A 14,344-nucleotide genomic window follows, 5' to 3' on the forward strand; every position below is an offset into this window, starting at 1 on the left:
GATAGAAAAGTGGAAGACCAAAGTAACACTGCAAAAGGACAAACACATTAGTTTTGAGTTTAGAGAGACTGATGTACCCTCAGAAGGCCTCTTAGGTCCTGACTACATTATAAGGAATCTGTAACCTAGACTGTGCTTGTTTTTTTAAAGGAACAGTAGAAGTTAGTGTGAAAGCGTTAATTTTAGGGCAACTTCCCAAACTTTGGCATTACATGGCTTACAGCCTTGAAAGCTTCATAGTACAATTATGTTGTCACAAACAGTCTGGGTTAACTTAGCTTCGTGTGATGACTTGAAAATATATCAGATGCAGGAAGAGCTGCTGCAAAGCATGTGACATACAACATATTGATGACAGAGTTTTTCCTGTGTCAACACACATTTATTGAAGTGATGCCACAAACAGGCAAAACATCATATTGGAGATTTTATTATTAAACAGCTTCTAGAAAATTCAGGATTCCACAGACTGTGATTAGAAAATAATAACAACAACATGGACAATTTAAAAAACAAACAAAAAAAAGCAGAATATCTGACCCCCGACCAGCCCCAGTACTCAAAGGAAATATGATCAGACCAGAGAGACAATTTCATACTTGTGTGACAGAAACACATGCACATTCACACAATCACCGTCAGGTCACATACACTGGAAAGTGCAGATTTGTTCTAGCACATGTAGAAACTGAGCAGGTACAATATGCATATGAAATCCCTTTCAAATTCAACCAACTTAACATCTAATGAAGTCATGTAATACAAAGAGCACAGAGTTTCGAATCTCAAGTTCTTGCAACAGTACACAGGGGCAAAACACCAAAAACCATAATGTGTCTAAAAGTAATTAATGAGGATGGAGTAGCAAAAGAAAAAAAACAAAAAAAACACAGGTTACATGAGCTAGATAATGGACCAGCTCAAGGTTCTAGTCCACTTTTACCTCTCAAATCTCATATCTTTCTCTACTTGATATAAAAATAAAACTGTGCTTCTCAAAAAAAAAAAAAAAACCAAAACAAAACAACAACCCTGGACGCTCCGGAGCCTATAAAACTATCTAGGATGTAATATTACACTCCTTTGATACTTCAGACGGGAACTCTGCCACAAACATTGCTCCATAAATCTTATCTGATCGTTTCCTGGACGAACCTTGGGCCACGTGATCATTTGGGAAGCGCTCGAGTGCATTTCTGTGATTGACAGTTTGTGGAGCACAGCAGAACCATTTCAAAGCATTAAAAAAAAAAAAAAAACGGAAAAAACGTTGTCTTATAAAATGTTCTGGCTTAAGCAATTTCTCACCAGTAACTGAGCAATTTGCAAGTGAGCCAACAATCCCAAAAGCATTGTAGCACCACAGTGCAGAAAGAAAAACATTCTGAAGCAATGCAAATGAGCTAAATCCATGCTTAAAATGATATAAATGCTATTTTATCCTGTCTTTACATGCCGCTGCCTACTGTATTGATTTGGGTCCTCCCTTCTTTACCAAAGGCAAAAGTAATCACTGCTAAAAACAGAGTCACTCGTGTACTTCTGCTCTAATTTCTGTAGTCTAATCCCTCTGCAGAGTTGGATCCAACAGGAAAACGTGAATGTGGGTAAATTAAAAAGAAATGCATGTAGAAGACTGGACAATTCAGAATAGCGTATTTCCTCCGTTTTGGTTGGGTAATGGTCATTTTAGCATCGTCTTCTATGCTTTTGGGAGATCAAGCTGTACTTGCTACAAACCCATAGCTGGTCAGCTGCTCAGTAACATGCGTCTATCATTTCCCGTTTCTATCTCTTGCCCCTTTTGTTACCAGCTGGGGGCTTCTTCAACTGGAGTAAGGGTGCTGCTGTGGCAAAGCCTCCAGGAGGTGGGTTAGACACGCCAAATGTCAGGCCGGCAGAAGGGTTGATGCCAGGGTTGCTGAAGTTGAAGCCTGAGCTGTTGGTGCTACCAAAACCTAGTAAAGCAAGACAAGGAACAAAAAACAAAAAACAGTCAAATACGAGAAAAACAAAAAGATGAAACATGAATAACATGAGGATTTAGAAAATCTGGTGTCAGAAAAAGGAAGTTCAAATGAAATTCAGAGGTTTTTTATAAGGATTTTGCCATCCTAGCTTAAAACCCCCAAGATTCTAAAGTGCCAACACACACACACACAAACAAACATATATACACACATACACATATAACTGTATTTACCCACTGCTGGGACGTTCATTATAACTTTAAAATATGGATATACTAAACTTGTTGCAGTGCCATTTATATTACACTAATGAGACACAGTTACAGCTTAGACCCTTTCCAAACTTTATACACTTAGCGAGCTGAGCCTTTATTCTTTGTTGCCATCATGTTTGGTGGCCCAGGTGTTAAGGTGCTATATTTACAGCATGTATTGTACCTGCACTCAGACTGCCTCCTGTGGGCTTACTGGTGGAAGAGAAGGCAAAAGAAGACCCCCCAGTCCCCACCCCACCAAATCCTGGCCCACCACCAAAACCTGTGGGAGAGAGTGACATGGAAGTCAGACTGGTCTAAGCACACAGCCTAGACTAGATACAAAAACAAGAAGCGCCTCAGGAGTTACACACTGGCAGGCATTAGCAGACAAAAGCAAGCAAAAAGGAAAAAAAAAAAAAAAAAGTCATAAACTAATCCACAGAGCACCACACTTGGCTTAACTTCTGACCGAATACTGCAGAATCAAACAGGACTCACAGTGCACTACACTGCAAAGCAAAGGCCAAAGGAAGAAAAACGGCAGATTTCACCGAATACCCAAACTACGAGAAAACAGACAATACTTTTGAGTGCGCTCAGACCACTTGCTTCCACACTCTCAAGTGGATTTGCAATTTGACATGCCCGTATTTTAACACCACAGCGTTTCGCCGTGACAGCTGAGTGAAACTGTTTACCAGGTAACAACTGTACGATAGGATTGCAGTTTTTGTGTGTGGTGTGAACGCACTTGACTCCTCGCAAAAGGCAGAGCGGAAAAGAGAAACAGCTAAGCTCTGACTGCACCACTCTGTCAGACACATACACACCAGCTGCTTAGTCTGTCATACAACCAAACTCAAATACATTTTCTTTAAAAAGCCACTTTGATTTAACCACCAGGTAACATTAGGGGGAATGTATGCAGGGGTCTAGCAAAAAACAAAACACATGAGAAAACAGGGAATATTCATTTAAAAAAAAAAAAAAAAAAAAAAAAAAAGCAGAGGTAATACCTCCCAGGGTAGAAGAGCCCAAGCTAGTGCCCAATGCTGAGACAAAGGGGTTTCCAAACCCTGCCCCCAGAGGTGCCTGGGTCCCTAAGGCACAAAGAGAGAGCACAGGCTTTTACTCTTCTTTTGTGTGAGACAAAAAACACAAAGTAAACTGCACTGCTGTCACGCTGACAGCTTTATTTTAGCTTTAGAAACAATTCCTGCAGTTGATTCAAATAAAATATGATAATCTGATCTAATGACTGCGCCGACAGGGGCATCAAAAGACTACAGCATCTAATTAACTGCAACCTCACATGAGCTGAAATATAATGACAATAATTAGGCAACGGATCAGGCTTTCACAAAGTACATATGAATATGTACCATCCTGCTATAAAGGCTTTCAACTATAATATTCCAGCTAATCAGCAGTGCATTTATCACTGCTGGCAAGCTGGGAGGGAAAAAGGAAGCACTGCTAGTTCTTTCACTCAGAAACTTGTCTTGTTTTCTTTAAGCGTTCTCTTTTATCTTATCAAATTTGGGAGGTTTTCAATTAGTCTACATTCTTAAAACAAGTTCAGTGAAAAAGAAACAAGGACAAGCGTTTCTTTGTTTAAAAACCAATTTATTTTCAATTAAATATGCAATTCCACTTACATAAAACACAAACAAACAGTTTGGAACAAAAATTGGCTGTTAATTGCTAAGTGCTACTGCATTTGACAAGTTTCCAAATTCAAGATTTCTGAGAGTGAATGAACTAGCATACCTAAAATTAAAAATAATTTTTTAAAAATGCATCACACAATTACTGAATATAGCTTTAAAAGGCACAACATATCCATAGATTAAATATACTGTATCAACAGGCATTGGATATATAAGATTAAAACACACGGTTACAGGTAAAAGCACTGGAGAATTAGATAAGAAATGTGAAAACGGCATTCATGGCTGCCTTTCAGTGTAAACTGGTCAAAACAAAGAAAATCAGTGATTTGGTACAGTTTGCCTGTGAAAGACAGTGTGGTCAAGTTTTGAGTCATGCGTCCAACATAAACTGAAGGACCTTTGTTACGTTCGTTTAAATAATTTTACACTGATTTTTGAAAACAAAAGCTCCATTGTGAATTACTACAAGCTACAAATCCGTCTTTGTTGGTTCAAGTCTGACTTTAGAGAGAGATGACAAGCTAAAACCTGCAAGAGATTGATTTTTTTTAGTCTAATTTCAGATAACTAACAGTAAATTCTACTGGTTCCAAAACACCCTGTAATAGTCATGCCTCCTGAACGCCACTAGCAGGGGGAAAAACAAACAAACAAAATACTAAACACTATAAATGACAAAGAATATGGAAATGTTTTGGAGATAATAGCAACATTCAAACAGTCAACTAATCAGGCCCATTATTGTGAACTGTTGTGCTCAAGCTTAACACACAGAAAAACAAAGATACCAAAAGGTATAATTCAGATTCATTACTGAGCATCCCAGGTTCATGTAGGCAAATTGTGACACTGGTAATCTACCTACCATTTAAAAAATAAATAAATAAAAAGTCACATTAATTCCTTCACTTCTTTTATAAAAGGAAAAAAGAAGAGGTAAATGGGAACAGCTGTTATATTAGCACTCATGAAAATACAGCATTTGCATACACGTTACTGACAGTGAGAAGATACCTACTAGAGAGTATTAAAGTGGCTTAATATCCACAATTACCTTCAAAGTCAAAACAACTTTGACAGACCAATAATTATTACATTATTTAATAGTCATTATTGTGCCAAGTGAGACTATAGAGGTGTGGAAGACGATATTTTAAAGTGTGAGCAAAACTGCACAGAATGTCAAATTCTGGATGAGTGTGGACTTCCATTTAAAGGACTTCCATTAAATCCTACAAAAACAAACAAAAACCTAGCGTTTGATAAGAGGACTGACTGTCCAAAAGCAGCAGTGTTTTCATTAGCAATTAATCATTTAGGTTGTTATTTTTACCCATACACCACCGTAATCAGCAGCAGTATGCCGATGATTACTGGAAGTGGGTTCAATGAATTCCTGTTTGTATCGCGACATGTTCAACGGCAGTTTTCCAATCTTTATTCCTCTGAGTGCCAATACTGCTGAGCTCGCAGCGCTATCTACAACAAGCAACGCTGTATCCTCAGATGAGAAAAATGGTGGGAAAATAAACTCCCCTGTACAATCAAGACACACAATGTGGCCATACAGACCAGTTTCTTTTGGCACTAATGTATCTCACTGGTACTTATGGACCAGTGTGAGCAGCAACAAATTGTTCTCTTCTGAACTACCAAACAGTTAAACCAACAAGAAAAGTAGACTTTTTACAGAATTGAGAAGCAAATGTCTGTACAACATACCATCGCCTTGGATAAAATACCTGAAATCACAACTTGTGAACAGCTCTTTAGCTCCACATTTTCTCTGAAATGAACTCTATGTGAAATGATCCAGCCCTGTTGCACTGACAGTAGCCCTTAAGTGAAATCACTTTCATCAAGTTACAGTGGTATGGCCTTTATTAAAACCAAACCAGCCAAATATATCAAGGTATTGAACAGTGAGATAATGCACACACTTACTGTCACTGCTGACAATTCATTATCCAAATGATCTGTCCACATAAAAGACCAACCTCAGCTCCTTGTTCACAACACAAACACACTGAGAACACTGCTTCATTTAGGCCAGTAAGTGACTGGGGCTTTTCACCGTTCTCAGCCTTAGTTCCACTAGAAAAAAGTACATTTCAGAGTTATTTTCAGTCCTGAGTCTTTTGGTACCTTAACCCAATGTCCATGGAGACAGAAATCTGAACAGTGTAGGCCCATTCTCATCTGGCATGTGTACAGGTCTGATGTGAATCTACCAAAAAAAAAAAAAAAAAAAAAAAAAAAAAAAAAAACCCACTCCAGCCCACTGCATCTTTAAATGCTGTGATACTGATCACCCTCCAACATGACATTTCAATAATGACCCAAGTTTAACGCTGACCTATTATATTTCGAGCTCTACTTAGATTTGCATGACTCACGTCCCCTCAGTTCATCCACTGACTGAAACAAACCTGTTTTAGCTCCTCTCTCTTCAGTCAACTTTCTTCTGATTGGCTGCCCCTTGCAAAAAAAAAAAGCTGTGAAAAGCAGGTGGGTGGGGCTACTATAACCATATTAATGATAATCCTTTGTTATTCAGTGTGTGAATGTGAGAGTGAATGAATGGTGGAATTGTAAAGCGCTTTGGGTGCCTAGAAAAGCGCTATATAAATGCAATCCAAACAGTGCCATGAGTTAAGAAAAAAATATTAGAAAACTTGCATTTAGAGTTCTGAAGGCTGAGTGTTTGGTTTGCTGGGATTACTTGTACACTAAACTCATTTTGAAACTTTCAACATGTTTAATATGCAACAACTAAATGAATCTAAACAGGTCACCTTTAAGCAGAAAAAATAAATATATAAATAAATATACTAGCCTGCAATTAGGCTTAGCAGAAAAGGTGGGAGTTTTGCTAAATAAAGCAATCAATTACCCAAGCCAAAAATAATTTACAAACCCGACCCATGTTAACCTCATATACTACAGCCTTGTTGGATAGCTAGCATACCCAGAGCACAAATGGATAAAATGAACAAGTGATCAAAAAAAATTATCTGATTTTTAATTAAATTTAAAAAAAAATCTTAAGCAGGCACCGAGGTGGTGTGCACTTCTACCACACAATAATAACTATTGTGGCTTGTGTGTTAAGTTGTTGTTATTTTTTCTTTTTCAGTAAACAGTGGCTAAGGAATGGATTAGTTAAATAGTCCCATACCTACTTGGCACATAGTTAATTAGTTTAGGTGTTAATGTACAACTCCATCTGCATACCCAAATAAGTGTTCAAAAGTATGTGAAATATTCATTAAAAATGGAAAAATTAGCAAACATCTGGTGGGCAGCAGATCTGATAACAGTCAAAGCACATCTCATGAGCTTTGTCAAATGAGTAGAGATCAAACTAACATTTTTAAACCAACCTGCCTTTACATCCCATCAACCTCATAACAATTGTTTTAAAACCTTTGAAGTTACGTCAATAAAGAGACAGCAAAAGCATGCTAATATATAGCTTAGTGTGTTAGTTGTATGCAGGTACCCTGATGTGCCAGTAAAAAATGGCTTACAACTCAAACCAAATGGCTAAAGTGTTGAACATCTCAGAGATGTTGCAGTAAATATTCTTAAGGTTATGTTGGCTGTAGTTTAACAAAACTGAATTTGAGTCCTTGACTGCTCAGTATAAGAGGCTCATTTAGATATTTTAGGATATAAGCTCCTACAAAATGCCAAATCAATTTCCGATTAAACACGATGTTTAATCTGTGTATTTATGCTTAATACAACGTACTTAATAGTAATTTTTTTGTTACTGCCAAAGAGTAGAAAGAACTTGACAATCAGCATGACAGTCAAACTGTAAATGTCAGGCGGTTAAGGTTATTTAGAGAATGGTTTCTCTAAAGTGAATATCTGTGTCTAAACTAGACTTTTTACTTGTAAGACCTTGGGCAACAGAAGCTGTGTGCTTGAAGGAACGGTGGGGATGACAACTTTAATATATTCTCTTCTTATTTTACTACCCTGTATATTCAGAGAGGAGCACGTTGATTCGGTGTCAGATTAACTGGTGTTTCCCACACGTCTGAGATATCATTCGGATTTAAGATAGCTGGGGCTACATTGCCATAGACGTACACCAACTCAACGCCCAGACTGACGTGACAAAAATCTAAAGATGCACCACTACCTGGACTAATCATTCAGAAACCACAAAATTCACAGCAAGTGCATTAATTATCCTAACTTCATTACACAACAACCTCAACTGAGTACTAGGCTCACTTTTAGCATTGCTAAAACAAAACAAAACCCAAAACTGAGGTTTAGAAGTTTCCAGATTCAAAATGAGATTGCTCGACTTTTTCCACCACTGTGCAATTTCCCCAGTGATGTCAGCCATAAAGCTGCTCTGGTATCCCATTAGAGAGGGCACACGGAGGAGGAGAGAAATTAACAGAAGGGATTTGGTCTTCATTTTGCACTGGGGCCATCTATTTAATGTCCTCACTCTTGAATTGTAAGGTGCATAAAATAAATGTTTCCAACCCTTGTACTGAGAGTCAAAGACAAGACGGTAAGGCAGCACAAATGTCTCCTGTTAAAGTTAAGCAGATTTCTCTCATTTCTTCCTTTCTAGCCTCTTTTCATTCACTACAGAAAGCACAGATACCTTAACACCAGATAAGGCTGCTGTTACTTTTGTACTTTTAATCATCCTCTCTCACCTTTTGAGTTATTTGCTACCAAAATATGTTAAAAGCACACTGATCCTGTCTTCTCCACAACTTGCTTTTATTATTGATTCTCCTTCCTCTCCTTCAGTCTCCTAACAAAGGAGAAACTTGCTAGAACTTGTAGGCAGTCAGACCTGGAGTTGGCTGCTGTTGCTGGGTCAATGTGGCTGCCATGGCCACAGCTGCAGCATTGGGCACACTGGAGAACGGAGCAGGCCCAGTAGTGACTCGCGGCGTGCTCTGCCATTTCCTGTTAGACACCCGTTTGGACTCAAACACATCCGTGGAGTCTTCCAGGAAGGCTCTGCGGTAGGAGAGGTACTGATGCTTCAAAATCTATACCACAAGACACCAGAGAGAAAGACACGTTAAATGAAAACGCTACAACTGCCTCGTCACCCAGTCCTATACATTATTACACATTACATTTCAAGCAATGTGAATGAGGATCTTTTTATTATTATTATTATTATTATTAACATATGTAAAAGCAGGAGGGAATAAACTGACCTTGACATTCTCATGGACAGACTGGAGCTGGGCGGCCTGTGCGACAAATGTTTGATACAACTTCTGCATGGCCAAGGTCAGATCTGTAAACAAAAGCATAAAAAAAATGTCTGCATAAATATTTGATGTATTTTAATAAAACGGGGTGGGTTACAGAAAAGAAAAGAACTGTCTTTTTTCTCTTCATCTTGAATGCAAACACATCTGTAGCCTGTTTGTTAATGAAACATGTAACACTGTGATCAAACCGAACTTTAACATGAACAGAATTACGTTAACAGCCAGACAAATGTGTTCTCACCCTGAGGAGTGATGTGAGAGCCGCTGCTTTGGGTTGTCAGGTGGTTCTCCAGCTCCTCTATCTGCTGCCGGTACTGCTGGAGCTGCACCTCGAATTGCTCTACCAGGCTATGGAAATAACTACACACAAAAGGGACACATATTTTAAATCTCAGTACATTAAGCAATGTTCATTATTAACCTTTTGAATCAACTATTAAGAGAAGCTTTTTGACAAAAACATCCACTGGCCAAGTGTATTTTTTTATTGCTGTCCTATGATATTAAAATGAAATAGAGTCGTTTGAAACAGAGTCTATGAGAACTAAAGGACTGCAATAGCACACATTGACCTTGGATTTACTTTCTGACTTTCATCCAATAGCTTACTTACTCTGATGGAGCCGTATTCTCGTGCTGAAGTCCAGGGGGGGTCTTTTGTGTACGAAGTGCTATGTCAGCATTTTTCAACTCCTTAGCAACAAAGGAAAGAGGAAAGTCAAACATCTAGAAAAAAAAAATCTTTGAGATTTCCAAGGGAAACTTTTTCATATTTTTAGTTTGTGAGGTATAAGGAACAGGAAAGGTTAATCCACATATTAAGTTCATCTGAAGTCCAATTTAAAATAATTCTGTTTATCTTAGGTACCTCTACAGATGTTTTGGGAAATGAACACTGATACTGAACTTCCTGACTTATATATTTTGCAACACTGCATACACTATATATTGTGTATCTACTAGAAGTTTGGAATGCAAGTTTCTGATTTACTGACTTTCTAATGACAAATAATGTGCATCAGAAATAGACACCTGTGTCAACATAAGTACACCGTTTTTACCTGTGCCGTCTCCAGTTTCAGTTTGTCGATGGCCAAAGCTTGGCGCTGCAGACCGCTGGCGCTGACGGACAGAAGCTGTTTGAGGCTCTTGATGTCATCTTGGACTTTAGAAATGGCTTTTGATGACATTCTGCTTATATCCTCCTGAACTTGTTTTTGCTCTTTCACAAATTTTCTGCAAAAGAATTAAGAAAAGAAGGAAATCACTTGTAGATGACATAAAAGCTCTCTGATAGATATGGCAAACTATCAAAATATGCTTTCAAAGTGCTACTACTCAAACTATATGTATGCATCTGGGATTTTACACAGAATGGGGACTCCTAGAGACCTCACCAGATAAAATTTGGGTTGGGTCATACTGCTGCATTCAACCTATTAAACACCCGATTTCAAAAAAAAAAAAAAATTAAAAAAATAAATAAATCACACAACGATACTTACTGAAAATTTTCAACATCCTGACAAATAACTGGGGGCAGGTTCTCATCTTTTAGAGCTTTGCTGTCCCTGAGGGTGAGAAAAAGTGTTTTTCATCATTAGAACAGAAAGGATAGTCGGTGCTAAACATTAACAGCAGAGTGAGACATTAGACATATTCCATAAGACAGTAAAGGACCGTGTTGGTCAGCAGGACGTACTGCGCATTGGCTCCAGATGATGTGTCGCTCTTATTCTCAGAGGAAGTGCTGAAGTCGACTCCACCCAGGCCGATACTCGGAGCAGGAGCTGCTGATGACGCTGTCGAGGTTGCCAGCAGAGAACAGAACGATAACCCGCCTCCTGCACCAAGAGTAGTCTGACTCAGACCTGCGGCAAGAAATAGTCATACAGTTTATAGAACTGTGACAACTAATTAAAACGAACACTCTGTAATTCAAAGCATTCACTGTACTCCCACTTGGCCATGTATTTAACACATCAGCTCTGTAAAGCTGACAGTTTGCCTCTCACCTGTAGGCACAGTGCTGGAGAAGAGACTGCTGCCTAGTGATGGACCTGTTAAGGCTGCCGTGGTGGTGGTCGTAGCTCCGCCGAGACCGAGGGCAAAGCCAGTGGCTGTAGGCTGCTGTGGAGCAGTGGAGGTCAGGACAGAGCCAAACGTCAAGCCTGTCCCAGCAGCGGCTGTCGAAGAGGTGCTAGTAGCTGTGAGGGAGAACGGCGTAGCTGAGGCTGTGGGCTTGTTGAAAGCCAAGCTAAAGCCAGTGGTGGCAGCTGTATTGGCTGGGGCACCTGAGAGAAAGTAATTGTTTATTAAAAAAAAAAACAAACAAACAAACACAATTATTACCTGTTGTTCAGAAGCTCTTCAACTTAAAAATACCCCAGAGAACCCCAAACATACCTAATGTGAGGCCTGTAGTGGGCGCAGCAGCACCTGAAATAACACAAGGTCCCAACATAAGATGGGCAGCTGGCAGAAATATCACAATTACTTTTATTTCTTTATTATTTTGCATTCTTACTTGAGGCAGGTGTATTGAAGGAGAATCCTCCAGCAGGTTTCTGAGCAAAAAGACTGCCTCCTAGGCCAAGAGACGGGGTGCTGGTGCTGGTACTGGGGGTTGCACTTGCTGTACCCAAAGGTGTACCAAAAGAAAAGCCACCGGTATTGGCCGCAGGAGCACTTTCGAAGAAAAAAAGTAATCTGTTTAGGCCCATACATTCTTCTACAATATCTGCCAAGTTTCAAACGAATAAAAGATTGACATTGTGTTATGGTTACAGTACACACAGATTAACAACTAGGATTTTGTCGAAGAAAATACACAGGGTCTTAAATTTCTATATAGAAAACCTCAATGGTGATAAGTGCTTTACAGATGGATGGTAATCCCAATCACATTATTACCAGTAATGAACTAATTTCCCTCTTAAAAAATAAAAAGTAACTACAACTACTATAGCTTAATTGTCACTTCAAAGACTTCTCTTGGCAGCCCGCAATTTGCAAGAGTTCACTCTGCAGTGCGTGCATGTGCAAAGTTTCAAATAACAGAGTTTACAAATGTATCTAATTAAAATGCTCATCTATAACCCGACACTGCTGAATAGCTCGGGAAAACAACGTACCCAGCCAGCACTGACTTTGAAACTCGCAAGCCGTATCTGCTAACGCCAAGATACCTCTGGTTATGCTAGCGTTAGCTAAGTGGGCTATCTAAAATTTGTCGTTACCTGGTTGCGGCCCCAAATGCGAATCCTCCACCTGTGTTGGTGGACCCAAGAGTTCCCGAACCAAAGTTAAAGCTAGACATTTTCTTTTAAAAGGCACGGTGTCAACACCAATCGGTTATGTGGGCTTAGCTCACTTCTGAAAACATCACAGCTAACACGACAGTTAGCTTAGACGCCCGCGTGAGGGCCGAATCCGCGGTCCCGTCTTCACCAAAACATACTTGAACTCATCAGCTCTCTCACTAAATCCCAAAATATTCAGTTGCCACCTGTTATGTTTACACAACCTGTTCCTCTGCTTCTATTTCTTAAACCTGACAATTATCGCAGAGTGCATTCACGCATGGTGTCACTTTTCTTATTCCCCGCCTGGTATATCCTAAATGCTAGTGCATTTTGGGTAGTGGATTTCCTTTCTTTCAACTACATTAACCGTCATCCCCTCAGATTTTGCGTCTCGTGATGTGTCACGCATGCGCATGGGGTTAAGTCTGGCAGTTCTGAGCAGCGGATGTATGTTGAATCCGGTGTTTCTTTCAAAATAAAAGAAGCAGCTACAGACTATAATAACAACGAAGAACAGCTCAGAGTACACTAATGTATTTGCAAAGCTGAGTATAACTGGTTGCACAATGCTGTTTCAAAATTGTCATTGTCTCTGTGAGTTTAAATAATCTGTTACTTACCTGATAAACGAGCAACAGTTCCATTATTCTGAACCCGGGGCGGATGAATGGTTCACAGGTTTGTATCATTAATAGTTTTTGGTAACCTAATAAACCTAAAAAATTATGAAAATAAATATGTTGCAAATGTGTTATCTGAGTTTTTCCGACATTTATTGCATTGTTCCACCTTTTTTTGACCCAGAAATGTTGCAGACCATCTTTTGCAAACTCTGAAAAGTATATTTTATCAATATTAATATCAATTAACAAATTAACTATTCTACATTCTACATTTCTTATTATAAAACAGCATATAAAAATATTAATACATGTTTCAGCAGAGATTTATTCAGATCTTTTGACATTATGTTTGGGTTCTTTTTTGTTTGTTTTGCTCTCACTTTGATATTTGCTAGATGTAACCTGTGCACAGTCCTGAATTTCATCCTTTTTTAGAGGGTGCCAAGAGGAACTGTGGCACTTGCATGAGGAAGTCAGCAGTGGCAGGGAAGTATGTGAGGCTGGTGCCGTACATTTGTTAGGACAGCAAGACAGTGGTGAGGTGTGTGGTAGGCAAGATGGAGCCTAGCGACATGGAGAGAAGATGTGATCTGGAGAGAAGAGGAATGGAAATCAGAAGAAACAAGACAGAAACTGTGAGAGTCAGAGGGAGACATTTGGAACCATAAAGCTGCAAGGAACAGAGGAATGATAATGAAGTTGGATGAGTTTACCTGAGGTCACCCATCCGAAACAATGGACAGATTTAGAGATGAGATAGTCTGAACATGTGCAGAGGAGGGATGCTGTATCTACTGGTGAAATGATGTTGACTATAGAGGTGGCTGTAGCTCAGGTGGCAGAGCAGGTCAGCCACTAATCAGAAGGTTAGTGGTTCAATCCCAGGCTGCCAAATATCCTTGGGCAAGATACTAACCCCATGTTTGCCTACTGGTGGTGGTCAGAGGGCCAGTGTCCGGCAGCCTTGCCTCTGTCAGTGCGCCCCAGGGCAGCTGTGGCTACAATGTAGCTTGCCATCGCCAGTGTGTGAATGACTGAATGTAGTGTAAAGCGCTTTGGGGTCCTTAGGGACTGAGTAAAGCGCTATACAAATGCAGGCCATTTACCATAGAGCTGAGAGGGACAAGGAAAGAGGAAAAACTTCAGAGGGGGTTTGTAGATATAGTGAAGGGGGCATGCAGGGGAGATGATCCGCTGTGGTGATCCCTAAGCATTTAGGTAGTCAAATGGCGACCCAATCTCTCCA

General features: G+C 39.6%; 1 protein-coding gene across 4 annotated transcripts; it reads right to left on the bottom strand.

Moving 5' to 3' along the window:
- Positions 1-352: 352 nt before the first annotated feature.
- Positions 353-12,859, bottom strand: nup58 (nucleoporin 58). 4 transcript variants are annotated; one of them, XM_040043775.1, is made up of 14 exons: positions 12,410-12,859; positions 11,698-11,858; positions 11,577-11,609; positions 11,186-11,464; positions 10,873-11,041; positions 10,676-10,741; positions 10,232-10,406; positions 9,784-9,863; positions 9,412-9,530; positions 9,111-9,193; positions 8,735-8,936; positions 3,244-3,327; positions 2,409-2,507; positions 353-1,958 (listed from the first exon to the last, which is right to left on the bottom strand). In XM_040043775.1, the coding sequence occupies exons 1-14, from the start codon at positions 12,487-12,489 to the stop codon at positions 1,789-1,791; spliced, it is 1,800 nt and encodes a 599-aa protein (XP_039899709.1). In that variant the 5' UTR covers positions 12,490-12,859; the 3' UTR covers positions 353-1,788. The 4 variants fall into 4 exon arrangements, with proteins under 4 accessions (XP_039899709.1, XP_039899710.1, XP_039899711.1 ...); XM_040043776.1 differs by lacking the exon at positions 3,244-3,327; XM_040043777.1 differs by lacking the exon at positions 2,409-2,507 and having other exon boundaries at positions 12,410-12,858.
- Positions 12,860-14,344: the final 1,485 nt, after the last annotated feature.

The sequence above is a fragment of the Simochromis diagramma genome, unplaced genomic scaffold, assembly GCF_900408965.1.
Source record: "Simochromis diagramma unplaced genomic scaffold, fSimDia1.1 OVJJ01000602.1, whole genome shotgun sequence".
Lineage (NCBI taxonomy): Eukaryota > Metazoa > Chordata > Actinopteri > Cichliformes > Cichlidae > Simochromis > Simochromis diagramma.